Source organism: Thunnus thynnus, chromosome 16, assembly GCF_963924715.1.
Source record: "Thunnus thynnus chromosome 16, fThuThy2.1, whole genome shotgun sequence".
In the NCBI taxonomy this organism is placed as follows: domain Eukaryota; kingdom Metazoa; phylum Chordata; class Actinopteri; order Scombriformes; family Scombridae; genus Thunnus; species Thunnus thynnus.
Genome location: NC_089532.1, coordinates 5848851 through 5862282, shown reverse-complemented (window position 1 = coordinate 5862282; position 13432 = coordinate 5848851). Strand labels below are relative to the sequence as shown.

Here is a 13432-nt window from a genome sequence, read left to right as displayed (position 1 = left end):
TTTGTGACGAATATTGCATGGAATGAATGTTTGAAAAAGGCCAGAATCTTTTAAAAAAACAACACTTGATCACAGAATTTAAGCATTATGAAATAACAAATGCAAAGCTGAAGCACTTATAATAATCTGCACTGTCTCACCTTTAAAAAACCTGCTTGTTTGGTTGTTAACCTGACTATTGCTGTGCTGAATTCTGTCATCCAACTAGTGAGTATGATGGTCAAACTTCTCTCTGCTGCTCAGGAGATAGCTTTTATTTGGTTCTTAAAGGAATAATTCACCCAAAAATGGAATCTGTTGATCACATAACTTAACTTAGACATAAAACACAGTGCAAGTTGTTCTATCTCTGTAGTTTTGGGGGCCAATTTAGATGGACTAAAGGGACGTTTGCACTGACTATAGGGGCATCTGACTATAGGCGCTTGGGCGGACTGGAAAGACACTCATGCTGCTTTCAGACCAACATTAACTCGCAAAAGCGCACAAAAGCGCATCCCCTCCCCTTCATTTGAATCTGGACAGCGCGTTGACGCAGTGGGAGTGCTAACACAGAGAGATCCAGCAAAACAACAGGGTCATCCAGCTAAAAAAGTTGAACCTGGTTCATCCAGCAAGGTTCGGCGTCAGCCATTCCCAGACATACAAGCGCACATTCCTGGATTACTTTGTAAGACGAACGCTACGTTTCTACCTTTCTCATGATCATCGAGATGAATGATAAAACAGTCGCTGGAGTTGTAAAATCCTGTCTGCAAGTATGACGAGCGAAAATGTTGTTTGTCCAACTGGACTTCCTGGATTGTATTTCACTGTCTCGCCACTACCTTAAACAAACATGCAGCCCCTTGCATTGTTTTAACGCAGGGCTGCTTTCAGTCTGAATGAAGCCTCGGGTTGAATAGAGAGCCACTTGGATGGACTCTCCGGTGCAGACTTAACAGGCGTATGGCTGACAAAAAGGGACACTTGGTTGAACTATTGAGCAACATGGCTGAACTAGTCAAGAACTTTGCTGACCAAAAGAGCAGGTGAGCAGACTAGAAGGGCACTTGGTGACTATATGAATCCTAAAGGCACCTGGACCATGTAAGTAAGAGGTTAAGACACTTCCTGGTTAAATAGACTGTAGGTTTTAAAAAAGGGTAACTTAAGACAAGACACTTTTCTCTAGATTGACATATGGAGAATATCTTTACACAGAGATCTTTCCTCGTGAGAACAGTTGAGCTCACAGCTGGCTGTAAAACGCTGCATCTTTTCACTGAAGATCTGCCCTGAAACTGCTGGCTGAACATACCGTATACTATTCTACACTGCACATACACACACACACACACACACACACACACACACACTGCCTTTAGGACAACACTGCCACTATCAAAGAGCTACAGAGCACAGGAGAGGTCTTCAAACGACAAGTGTGTGTGTGTGTGTGTTTCAGAGAGAGACAGGAGTGGTAGGGAAGAAAAATGAATTTTGGCAGAGAAAAAGAGAAAGAGAGTGACTCTGTGTGTGTGTGTGTGTGTGTGTGTGTGTGTGTGTGTGTGTGTGTGTGTGTGTGTGTGTGTGTGTGTGTGTGTGTGTGTGAAGTGTAGAGCCTGAGCGCAAATCTGTGGATGGCACGGTTTTAACGAGTCTCCTAACGACCTAAACAACCCCTGCTGACATTTACAGTCCTTGCCAGGAGGGAGGCGGGGGGTCGGTGACCTCACACACACACACACACACACACACACACACACACACCCACAAACACTCACACACTTGTCGTCTTTTTGTCTCTGTAAATGACACACATATTTACTTTCTTCTCTGGTTGAAGAGCGCACTGACCACACACACCCACACTGTCTCTGTCTCTGTCTCTCTCCCTTTCTCTCTCTCTCTCACACACACACACACAGACCGCCATCCTTTAATTTCTGTCTGTCTCAGCCATCCTCCCACCCATCTTCGACCCAGACCAGTTTGCCCACAGAGTGAATCTACAGAGGATGCCATCGCCACTGCTCTTCACACTGACTGACCCACCTTAAACACCAGGGGAGACTTTAACACTGACTTAGGACTTTCCCAACCCATCTGCCACTGGGTCAAGGACTTTCTGACTAACCGACAACCCACAGACTGTTAGACTAGGCCCCCACCTCTCCTCCACCCTTACACTCAGCACTGGCTCCCCACAGGGGAGTCCCATCCTCTAAGCCCTCTACAATCATGACTGTGCCCCCATCCATCCCACCAACACCATCATCAAGTTCAATTTAGTGACAGCGCACAGGGATGAAGACCCCAATCCACTATACATCAACGGGGACTGTGTGGAGAGGGTTGCACATCGCTGAAGATGTCTCCTGGACACCACCACAGTAGTCACAGCAGCGACTCCACTTCCTGAGGATCCAACCCGCAGGAGAGGCCGCCGGTATTCTTCCACCGCTGCTCCATCGAGAGTGCGCTGGCATGCTGTATCCCTGCGTGGCATGCCAGCTGCTCAGAGCCCTTCAGAGGGTCATCAACGCCGCCCAGAAGATCATCGGCTGCTCTTCGGAGGGCTTATTAAGCCCTCACTTCCTCAGTAGAGCAGCCATCCCACCCTGGACATCATCTGTTTGACCTGGTAGACACTTCAGGTCAATCCAATCACAGACAAACAGACTTAAGAACAGCTTCTACCCTGCCAAACACTGACACTGACTGTCTGTGACATGTGTGACTATCAGCACATTTATAGAGCACTGCACACACGTCTACATCCCAACTGCACCTTTGTATATTCCTAACTGCACTACATGTATATAAGGCCACTGCAATTCAACAAATGTGCAATATCTTGAAGTGCAATGCTAATAACTTTTCTGTTTTTTATCGTATTGTTTTATAAGTGACAGCAAATATATTTTTAGCAGCTTACATTAGTTTAGTTTGAACTCTTTTCTATTTTTAATCGCTGTTTGTTATCTGTGAATGCACCATCAGGGTTGCTACTCAATTTGGTTGTACTCTGTGCGATGACAATACAGGAATTCCAGTCTATTCTATTCCCTCTTTTCATCTTTTAGTGCCTCCCCTGTCATAATCCGCCTCTGCTCATACAGACATAACATTCACTTAACTGCAGACTCCACATACGCCTGGCTTTGTCACACACACATGCATACACACACACACACACACACACACACACACACACACACACACGCACACACACAGAGAAATGCAATGGCAAAACTGAATATGTTGAATTTGTGAGTCTGCTGTTTCACAGAGGAGCCACATATTTCATCTGAGCTCTGCGGGGGCACCGGTGTGGGGGTGTGTGTGTGGTCAGTAAATACAGAGGAGAAGAAGAATAACACACACACACACACACACACACACACAAAAATACACACACACACAGCTTCTGCTCTTTGTCATCAGTCTCTCACGTCAGTCAGCTTGGTCTCTCAAACATTTTTTTTTTTTGTCTCTCCACTGCATTTGGAAATGCCACCAGCCTTTGGAGAAATAAACAAAACCGCTCTCTGAAACAACATTTAGGTGGACTTAATGGAAACAAGGAATTACACTTCACACACACACACACACACACACACACACACACACACACACACACACACACACACACACTCCTTACCTCACACATGCATAAATACAGTCCAGGGTTTGAGCTTAACATTTATTCAAGAAGACATTTTTTTGCCCTCTTACATGGACTTTTAAAGATTATTTATGTTCTTTTTCGGCATTTTTTTTACTTTGAAAATGTGTTTGAATGGCATTCTGGGTAATAAACTTTCTATCTGAACCATACATTATAAAAATATATTTGAAGTCTTCATGTACCGTAACTTAAACAGCTTAACAGACCTTCTGTGTTGTGTCTGTTCTGGTCAATATAAGCATTTTTTTCCCTATTAAAGCTATTTCCTCTAAAAACATACCTACGGTGGCCTGCAGGGTTCAGTGGTTAATTCACATTAATGTAACAGCTCAACCAAAACAAGAAAATTAATAAGCTGTCCTTATTAATTGCACTTTTAATTTGTATTTACAGACGTGCCGTAAACTTTCAAGGGCATTTCTGTCCTTAGCACCTGCTGATTTCTGACCCTGGCACAGATACACACATTAATCCGCACAACCCCCCCCCCCCCCACACACACATACACACCACACACGCATAGACACACATAGACAGTTGCAGTCCCATTACACACACACACACACACCGAAAACACAAACCTAAGTGACAACTTTGCAGCCCAGCGCTGTGGCGACTGAGGGGAAATCGTGCCATCTGCCAGTAAACGACAGTCATTTTATCCCTACTGCTCGTCCATCTGTGGACGTGGGGAACTCTGCTGGAGGCCGGGGGGCCGCAGGGGAGACGGGGGAGACAAGACGCAGGCAGGAGATACCTACCAGACACTGAGGCCTCTGTCTTTACCTCCCTATCATATAGAAAAATGCAACATTTGGAGGATTTTTTTCCTTATAGATGCATGAAATAAAATGTTAAATGGATTGTGGTATTGCTACTTAACTAAAGGATTTGTGTGCTTCTTCTACCACTGCAGTCTCCTGAATATTTACTGTACAGTTGATCAGTTTATAGAGAAGTGAAGTCTCAATTAGGATTGAATCTTTGACCTCCACACTCCTCTACACAGGAGATACTCAGTGATAAACAACAACATACATTAGAATGAAGGTTACTTTGCGTAATTGAAAGAGACCTCATAACATATCATATGCATTTCTCCTATGACTGACAGGCCAAATTGAGCCTATAACTGCACTTTTATGCCAAAAAAAATCTAAATTTGAGTGTTTCTGTTAGATTTTTACTCCCGTCAGGAAGTAACAAACCTCTAAAATAACATTTACAACATCAAGTAACCCATTAAAACCCAGTTAATGAGAACAAATGCAAGTTTTCCAGACTTTCTTTTCTGTAGCTGTGTTTATACTGTAAGGAACTGCCATCATAACAGAAGTTGATATTCTTCTATATTAAAGAAAAGGCAGATTAATAAGTATAACCCCAGTTTCAAATCATATTTTAAGCATCGCATTGAGCAAAAGGACTCCCTATCGTGTCTGCACATGTTCCACATTATTATTCACTTCATCAAATGAATCATCACAAACCAAAATGACAAACATAAAGCGATTTGAAACAGTATCCTCCTCCAGAGTTATGTGCCCCGGCTGTATTTGGCCATGTCTGCAAATCGCGCAGGTACGTAGAGATCACAGCCTTAACACCCGCCACCCGGAGGGGTTTAAAAAAACACACTCAGCTTTAGGATGATGCCAAGCATGATAGGCTGTGATGGCTCCCAGCGGGGAAGGCAATCAGGCGGACAGAATCACAACACGTCTATTGTAACATTGGGGGTTTTTACAAGAGAGAGGGCGGGGGGGGGCAGAAAGAGGGGAGGAGACGGATTTCAGCTATGGAGAGTGGAATTTACACACATAGGTAGAGGGGCTGTCAGTCTTATGAGGCGAGTCCATCTGACACTGAAGTCTGAAAGCTTAAAATTGCATCACATTTGAGCAGTTTCCTTCCAAAGCTTTGTTAATTGTGCTTTTTTGCATATTTGAGTGAAGTCTTTATAAAGTACAGACCGAGGATGAAAGCATCTTTACTTTTTCCTGGATGTGTCCAGATCAAAACTGCTTTCAAGTCTCAAGTTAAGTCAAGTCTAACAGCAATCAAGTCCAATTCAAGTCCTCATTTTTGTGACTTAGATCTGTTTCTCGAGTCTCTACAACTCTCTGGAGAGCTCTGATATACAGCACACACACACACATGCACGAGTGACAAAACGCATGTGTCCGTGTTCTTGCACGCACACACAAACACATACAGACAGGGTATCTCAGTTTGCATAAGACAGCTGGGTCCTCTCCAGAAAGCACCCAGTTCCTTGTCTTTCTAAACGCACTGTAGCGTGTAAAGTGTGTCAAAGACTCATTTTAAATAACACTCACATAAAAAGAGAAGAGGAGGGGAGGAGGAGGGGAGGAGAAGGGGGGGGACAAAAAAACAACACTTGGCTAACGCCTCAAAAAAGATTACTCTGCTGTGTGTTAGTTTTTTTTGCGCAATATGGAGAGATTAAAGCAAACACAGTCGACGTTTACTTTGGATTGATCTTTGGGTATTTCTCTGCCTCAAGAACAATGAGGGAAAAATGCGCTAAGCTCAGCGAACCAAGAAGAGTCCAGTTAAATCCTCCTCGTAAAAAAAAAAAAAAAAAAAAAAGAAGACTCCACCACATTCGCATAAACAATAAATGTTCCTTTTGAAATGCCCCCTATTTGAAGTGATGAACACACAGAGAGCTGAAACACGGTTCTAAGCAGATGTCATATTAGCATGTAAAAAATGAAGCGAGGAACAATTGAGGAAGAGGAGCGAATGTGTCTGAGCAGCTAAACATTTTCCTTTCTTGTCCTTTCGGGCTCTTTTTTCATCCTGCTTTCTGACTATGAGTGTAGGATTCTGAGCTGTGTGTTTTCTTGTTGTGCTGCAGGAAAGTGTCACTTCGAGTTTGCTGTTCTCACTTCACATGTGAGCGAAGATGCTTTTTTTTTTGGTGCGAACAACAGTCCAAAACCCGAAGATATTCCATTTACAAAGAAAAAAAACAGAGAAAAGCAGCAAATCCTCACATTTGAACAACTGGAATCAGGCGACGTTTGGTATATTTGCTTGAGAAATGACAAACGATTGACTAATCAATTAATCAACTAATTGTCTCAGCACTAACAAGAACCTATTAGTAATGTCTGCTAAATAAAAACACAACTTATTGATTGAACTGAGTTTCAGCCAACTCTGACAGCTCATGTGTAATCTTTTGTGTTTCTCCTGTTTTTGATTCATGGACTTTCAACATAAGAGCCATGATGCCTTCAAGGACCATTTCTACTCAGCTTGTGGTTGCTCTGGTGATACAAATATGTGATTGTACCATTATTAATGAGGTAGTTTATCATTAATATTGAATAAAGTGTATCTGTAGAGTCCAAAATTGTCCTGAAAATTAGTTATTTGGTTCAAAATGTTGCTTTTCTGCACGTAGGAGTTTTCTGGTGTCTGTGAGCTAAGCATTGGTTTCCCCTTCGAGACAGTTCCTGGTGTTGTATCAGCAGCAGGGTGTACTGTATGGTTTGCTGCAGTGCAAATATTCCAGGGTCTGATATTGTATCCTACCTGTGGGCTGAGCGGTGGGCAGCCTGGCCGGAGTGACGCAGAGAGGCAGGAGGAAGGAAAGGCAGAGTGAGCACCACAGAGCCGTCATTCCTCTGGACGACGAGGCGAGACGCAGAGCAGCGAGGCCCGACTCCGACTCAGACAACATCCTCCGTTTGCATGCTGTCCAGCAGAACGGCGGCCTCCGACGCTGCGAGAAACTATCCAACAACTCCCCTCTGCTGACCTGAAAAACAACAAGAAAAGAAAAACAAATCAATCAGAGCTGAGTGATAAGAGAGAAGATGTTCATAACGAGGAAGCTGAGCTGATTCAGCCCAGGTTTGACTGTGAGAGAACACGCAATCAGAGGAGAAATCATCAAAAGTCTGAAATAAAGAAAAATAAGACTGTGAAATTGAACACAGAACAAAGAAGCGCCTTTGGGTCTGCACACATGCTACCATATTCTGACCTGACATTCCTCACAGATTTCAAGGATTAAGGTGGAAATCCCTCTTCGCAGTTTTTCTCAAGAAACTTTTTCAGAGCACCTGATCATTAAGATGAGCGCTCATATTGGAACAATATCTGACATCAATTAGCTTAGGAAACCTTTTTTTTTTTTTTTTTTTTTACACCACACCTCCAGTCTAGAATCCAAGTTCGTTAACAAATCAATTAACCTCGCCGCACAAGGATTAGACTGAAGAAAGAGAGAATGACATGATTTCAAACCTAGACAGCCTGACATTCCTTCCAGAGGACTCTTTTCTGCTTGAGAAACTCTTCTGCATGGTTTAGCAACCGATTGACATGGATTCACTAATCTTCCTGCAGGATGAGGAATGCCGAAGTCTACAGTATCAGTTGCCCAACATGCCCGGCAGCCTGCAGGAGGAGGAGGAGGAGGAGGAGGAGAGGGAGGAGGAGGAGGAGGGAGCATGACGGCTACGGCGAGCGACGGCGGAGTGCTCTGCTCTCTGTTTGCTTAAGCAGGGTGAAGCTGGAATGCAGCGAGGTTCGCAGAGAAAGCTCTGAGTGAGGTGCCCAGAAAAGCAAAGTACACCCCCCCCCCCTATACTTATACACCACCACTGTTAGCTTAAACTTTAGCGGCTCTGTCCAGCCTCAGAATAGCCTTGGCTGTAAGACGTCCACCCCGACAAAAACACAGGTTGGCGAATGCACACGCAAACATCTCAGAGTGGGCTTTTGCTTGCACACAGAGGTGTATTGTACACACACACAGTCCAGAGAGAGGTTGTGTTGTCTTTAGTCTTAACAGTACTGTTTTTCTTTCCCTCCGAGGACCTGTGACCCACTCCTTGCTCAGCACAAACTGAAACCAGGGTCGGCTCTGGAAGGCTCTGTTTGCACATTATCGCTCCTCAACACAGAAAACATCAACTGGGGAAACTTCACAAGATACACATGAATAGATAAAACAGCACACACACGGTCCTAATCTAAACACTGGCACCGCACCTTTCATGCTTCAACATACTGCGGCCTTTTAGGTATGTTCTCTATACGCAGCTCTTCTTCTCTGCTCAGCCCATCCTCACCTTCTTACAACACAAGACACCTACACGCCGCTGCGGTTTGTTTATACAGTTTCATACAACACGATAAGGCCTTCGCTCTTCAGGCGTGGAGGTAGCTGATTGCAGGCTGCTCTGATTTTTGTTTTCTCTGGCAGGCACAGACATACACACACACACACACACACACACGTATATATATATATATATATATGAAGAAAAATCTCTGCATTTTACGGGCAGTCGACTCCGAGAGCTGAGAGTTGGATCATGTCATCCTGCAGATCTGTTTAGACAAGTAGCATGACAAGCCTCTCGAGCCATTTGAGCAGAAATTGGAAAACAATAGAGGCTTTCAGATTGACTAATTCGGTGACAGGTAATAGTTTAGACTACCTCGGTGTACAAAGTGAATCCTTAAATTTGAGGAGCAGCCAAGTCTTGCAACAAGATTGATAGCATGAAACTGAAACCAATTACAGCCCCCATGTAAGAACAGCAGATAATGTACACTCTTCTCTGACTAAACCGTAACCTTATATCCCCTGTTTTTTGAAATACTGAGTGATGAAACTCAACTAAGAACTTTTCACACCAAAGTGGACATGCGCTACACTGCGGATGAACTCTTCACAGACTGCATGGTTGACTAAAAAAAAAAAAAACACTTTGATTTCACTTAACAACCTGGAGAAGCACAGGAGAAGAAGAAGAAGAAGAGCCGATACGGATCTCAAAGACCCAGCGTGGAGTTCAAAGCCTCCAAAGTGTTTTCATGCTAATATTTTCTTAAAGCATGAAAGGGAAACACAACCACCACTGTGAATAATACATGAACATTAATCATGCAGAACTATCTTCACATTGTAATAGCTCGGAGGCAGAAAAGTGCTTTAACCGGGGTTCAAATCCCTGTCATCCTTCTCCCCTCTGTGAGGATCAATGCGAGGCGGTCACATGCTAGTCACACCTCTCCAGAGTGTCAGTAATCTTTAATAATTAAGCCGGAGAATCAACAGCCGGGGCTGGATCGACTTTGTCATTTTGGGAAAAGGGGATTAGAGGTTTTTCGGGGGAGAGCACAAGTGCAAACAGCAGCTGGGTGGGTGGAGGGCAGATGGGGGTGCTGCTGTTGAGACAGACAGACAGACAGAAAAAGGCAGATAGGTGGGTAATCTTCCACACTCTTTCCTTCTTTTTATTCCTATCTCTCTGCTCCTCACCCCCTCTCCACCTTTCTCTTATCCCTCCACATCTCCTCTCTGCCTATATCACACCACCGGCCTCCTCCTCGGAGCACTCACTCAAACGCACCCTCAGGTGAGAGAGGAGATATTGATCATCTGAGAGGCGGAGAGAGCTCTGCACTTTAAAAGCTGTCAGAAGTTGCGGTGCGACTCCAGGTGTAAAAGCCCCTGCAGGCTGTGGACTCGGCTCACCTCCGGCTGACACGCTAAAGACGGGGAATGTCATGTGTCCTGCACGGCACGTGGAACAAATCACAAAACCTGTCTAGATGTTTGTCCTCTGCATCAAACAGAGGATGCGGACGCGAGAAGCGGCCCCTCTGGGAATGTTATAGAAAGACTGCAGGAGCGAGCGTAAAACGACAGCATATAAACCGCTGCTTAAGCCATACATGACTCCCTTTGAGACTATGATGTGAATATTACAGCAGATACCTCGGGAAATTAAAATGTTATAAAGCTTAATAAGGTCGATGTAAGCCTTGTTCTAACTGCCTCAGACACATTATAAGACCTTCTAGGGAGGGATATTACAGTGAATCTATGGGGAGAAGGAAATAAAGTGCCACTGTACACTTTTGTTTGAATATTACAAGCACAGTGTGGGTTCCTACACAGTTCAGGAATAAAATATCATGCATGAAGCTCATTAGAGTCATCAAATATATCTTTTCAGTCACTTAGAATATCATAGGAGCACTACAGAGATCCCATAGCAGGTGAAAATACTTAAAAAGGCTTGATAAGGCGAGGTTTTATCATTAGAATCAAACAGTGAATTTGAAAGATGAGCTTTTCTACCCATATTTGACAAGTTGAAGCCAGTTAATGCTCCTCTTTATAAAATATAAAAGAGAATGAGATAAAAAGCACCCCCCAAAAAAAACTACACACACACAGCCATGGTCTCAGGCCAATTTCGGTAATGAAAAGAGGCAATCAGAGTCTCATTTGGAACAGAAATGTGTCTGATGCTCGCCTCTGATGGGGAAACGCAGTAAACCTGGCATGCGTTATTTCTCGGGTCAATAGATACAATTAATTTGCAGCATTAGCTCAACTATTATCATCCGCACGCGTGTTTCTGGTCTCTACGTTTAATAGGCTAATAAGATACAAGTCCCAAATCTCATTTCAGTCTAGTAGGATGCCATAATCCGCTAATTTTCTCCGTTGATGGCTTGACATGATGGGAGTCAAAGCTAAGCTGAGTGGCCAAAAAAATCACCATCTGAATCCCATCGAAGCGCATGTGTGTTTGAAGAGAGGATGACTGATCTGCTGCTGAGGGGGAGAGAGAGAGAGAACCGCACAGTTCGTTCATTCAAAGGAAGGAGAAAAAAAAAAAGATGTGCTGCTTTCTGGAGAAACTTCAGAGATGATCAGAGGCATTAGGGGAGCGCGGCTCTCTGATAGAAGCTGATGTGTAATTCATATTTCAGCTCCTAACCAGAGAATACGTCACTGTTGCAGTGTGTGGAGAAAAGGCGTGTTCATCCTAACGAGCATATTGGATGGCGATGAAAGTCACTATTTTACTTTTTTGACTGTAAAAAAAAATGTATACATGGAAACGTTTGATTGATGATAAATGGAAACCTCAACTCATCTCTCTAATGAGAGTCCTCATCCCACCCTGATGGACAGATCAACGTGCTTCATCTCATAATTCACACGTATCATTTTTTTTTCTTTAAATTCTACTGCTGGTTTTTCCCCATATTTCCCCTTATTCCAGGAATCTTCTAGAAACCAAAGTGTCAATATGTTAGAACCAGACAGGATGAGGTGGATCACTGCGATGAGAATGACTTCTGATTTGGAGCAAGTTGAAAACAAGAGCAATGATTCAACCAGGAAAATCAAATAAAAGCCTTTCCTTGTGCGTAAAGACACAAACCTGCGCCCCACACAGCGCAACAAGCATTTATGAGCTGTAACAGAACCTCCTGCGCGCTTTCTCCAAACTAAGGTGATAAAAAAATACCCTCAGATCGCTTCTTTAATGCTCTGGCACCGACCAGGACGCGCCGATTGCGCACAGACTTGGGACGGATGAGCTGTTCCCTCTGCGCCACCTGTGCGATGGTTAAGACCGTGGGCTGGTCCTGCAGCTCCACGCTTCACACTCACACACTCACACACACACACACACCCTGTACAAACTCTTCAGCACAACACGGATACTTAACACCGAGAGACTGGAGAACTCAACCTGTCCGACTCACATCTACAAGGAAGTGAATGTGTTTCTCTCATGCCTCAAAGGCTGCAAGACTGGTTTAATGATCATAAAAAATAATTATAATAATGAGAAGAAGAAGAAGAATTATAATAATAACAACAATGACAAAAATCCTTACCTAAGTATCCTCTTTTGACAGCAAAACGCAGCTTTTCAGATGTCACCAAGCATTCAGAAGAAAAAAAACAGGCTTTATTCTCCAGTAAACTTCATAAAACCCCACAAAACTACTTTAAAATCCTTAAGTCCTCGCGTTTCGGGGAGCAGTTTGGCGACTGTAGGACAAAAAAAAATTTAAAAAAAAAAAAAAAAAAAAGTCAGAAATCCCCTTTCGCGACTTGACAGCGAGAGTCCTCAGCTCGGGCACCGCCGCTGCGAACGCCAACTTCTCCACTAAATCCCGTTTTCCACTGCGCGCTGCTGTCCGAAGTGTCCAAACCTCCCAAATGCCTTCATCCTCTCGTGCGCAGGGGTGGTGTGGTGTGTGTGGAGGAAGCCGACGGGACGCAGTGAACGCGGCTCCTCGCTCCTCTCCGGCGCGGATGCCAGTCGGTGTGTTTCGTGTCCTCGGATCAACCAACTCGGACTGGTGGCTCTCCTCCGCTGGCTGCCTGTGAAGTAGGAGAGCTGCGCGCTCGCTTGCAGTCAAGTCAGCCCCGGCTAGGAAGGAGGAGGAGTTCCGGCTGGTACTTTCAACACAAAATCTTAATTGATAAAGCTGTGACGCAATGCTTTTCTGAATGGTTATTGAGGTGCCAAATATATTTCGAGTGGGAGATCAAAGATAAACGTTTTCCACTGATTATGCTTTTATGACAATAAATGCATCAGGATGCCAGGTTGCCTGTTTTGGAAGTGTCAGTTTTATTCAGGCTGTTTAAAGTGGTTCAATTGTTTCTAAATGATATGAAATGGAAAATCCTTTTTTTGCACGGTCAATAAACTACCACGAGTTGATCATCTTAAGCCAAAACCATGATTATTTAGTTAGTTACGATTTGCAAAATGGACAGCTTCCATTTTTCCAAGTTATTGAGCACTTGGACTCTATTATTTATGTCTTCTCTTCTCACAATTGTACGTTTTCAATACATTTTTAAAGCAGTTTTTTAGGCCTGGACCCTTTTTTAAAATTTATATTCGAATTAGCCTTCAGGCTTATCAGAGATATGACAAA

The 13432-nt window shown here is 43.8% G+C and overlaps 1 protein-coding gene across 4 annotated transcripts in view; it reads right to left on the bottom strand.

Annotated features, from left to right (window-relative positions):
• fgfr3 (fibroblast growth factor receptor 3) overlaps window positions 1-13164 on the bottom strand; it is an 86948-nt gene extending 73784 nt beyond the window's left edge. For 2 of the 4 annotated variants that reach the window (XM_067613721.1, XM_067613722.1), the window contains exons 1-2: window positions 12374-13164; window positions 7241-7466 (exon numbers count right to left, since the gene is read on the bottom strand). In XM_067613721.1, coding sequence (XP_067469822.1) covers window positions 7241-7388 — 148 coding nt within the window. In that variant the 5' untranslated portion in view covers window positions 7389-7466; window positions 12374-13164. The remainder of the gene's footprint in view (window positions 1-7240; window positions 7467-12373) is intronic. The other 2 variants (XM_067613723.1, XM_067613724.1) reach the window with 1 other exon arrangement.
• Between the last annotated feature and the right edge of the window lie 268 nt (window positions 13165-13432).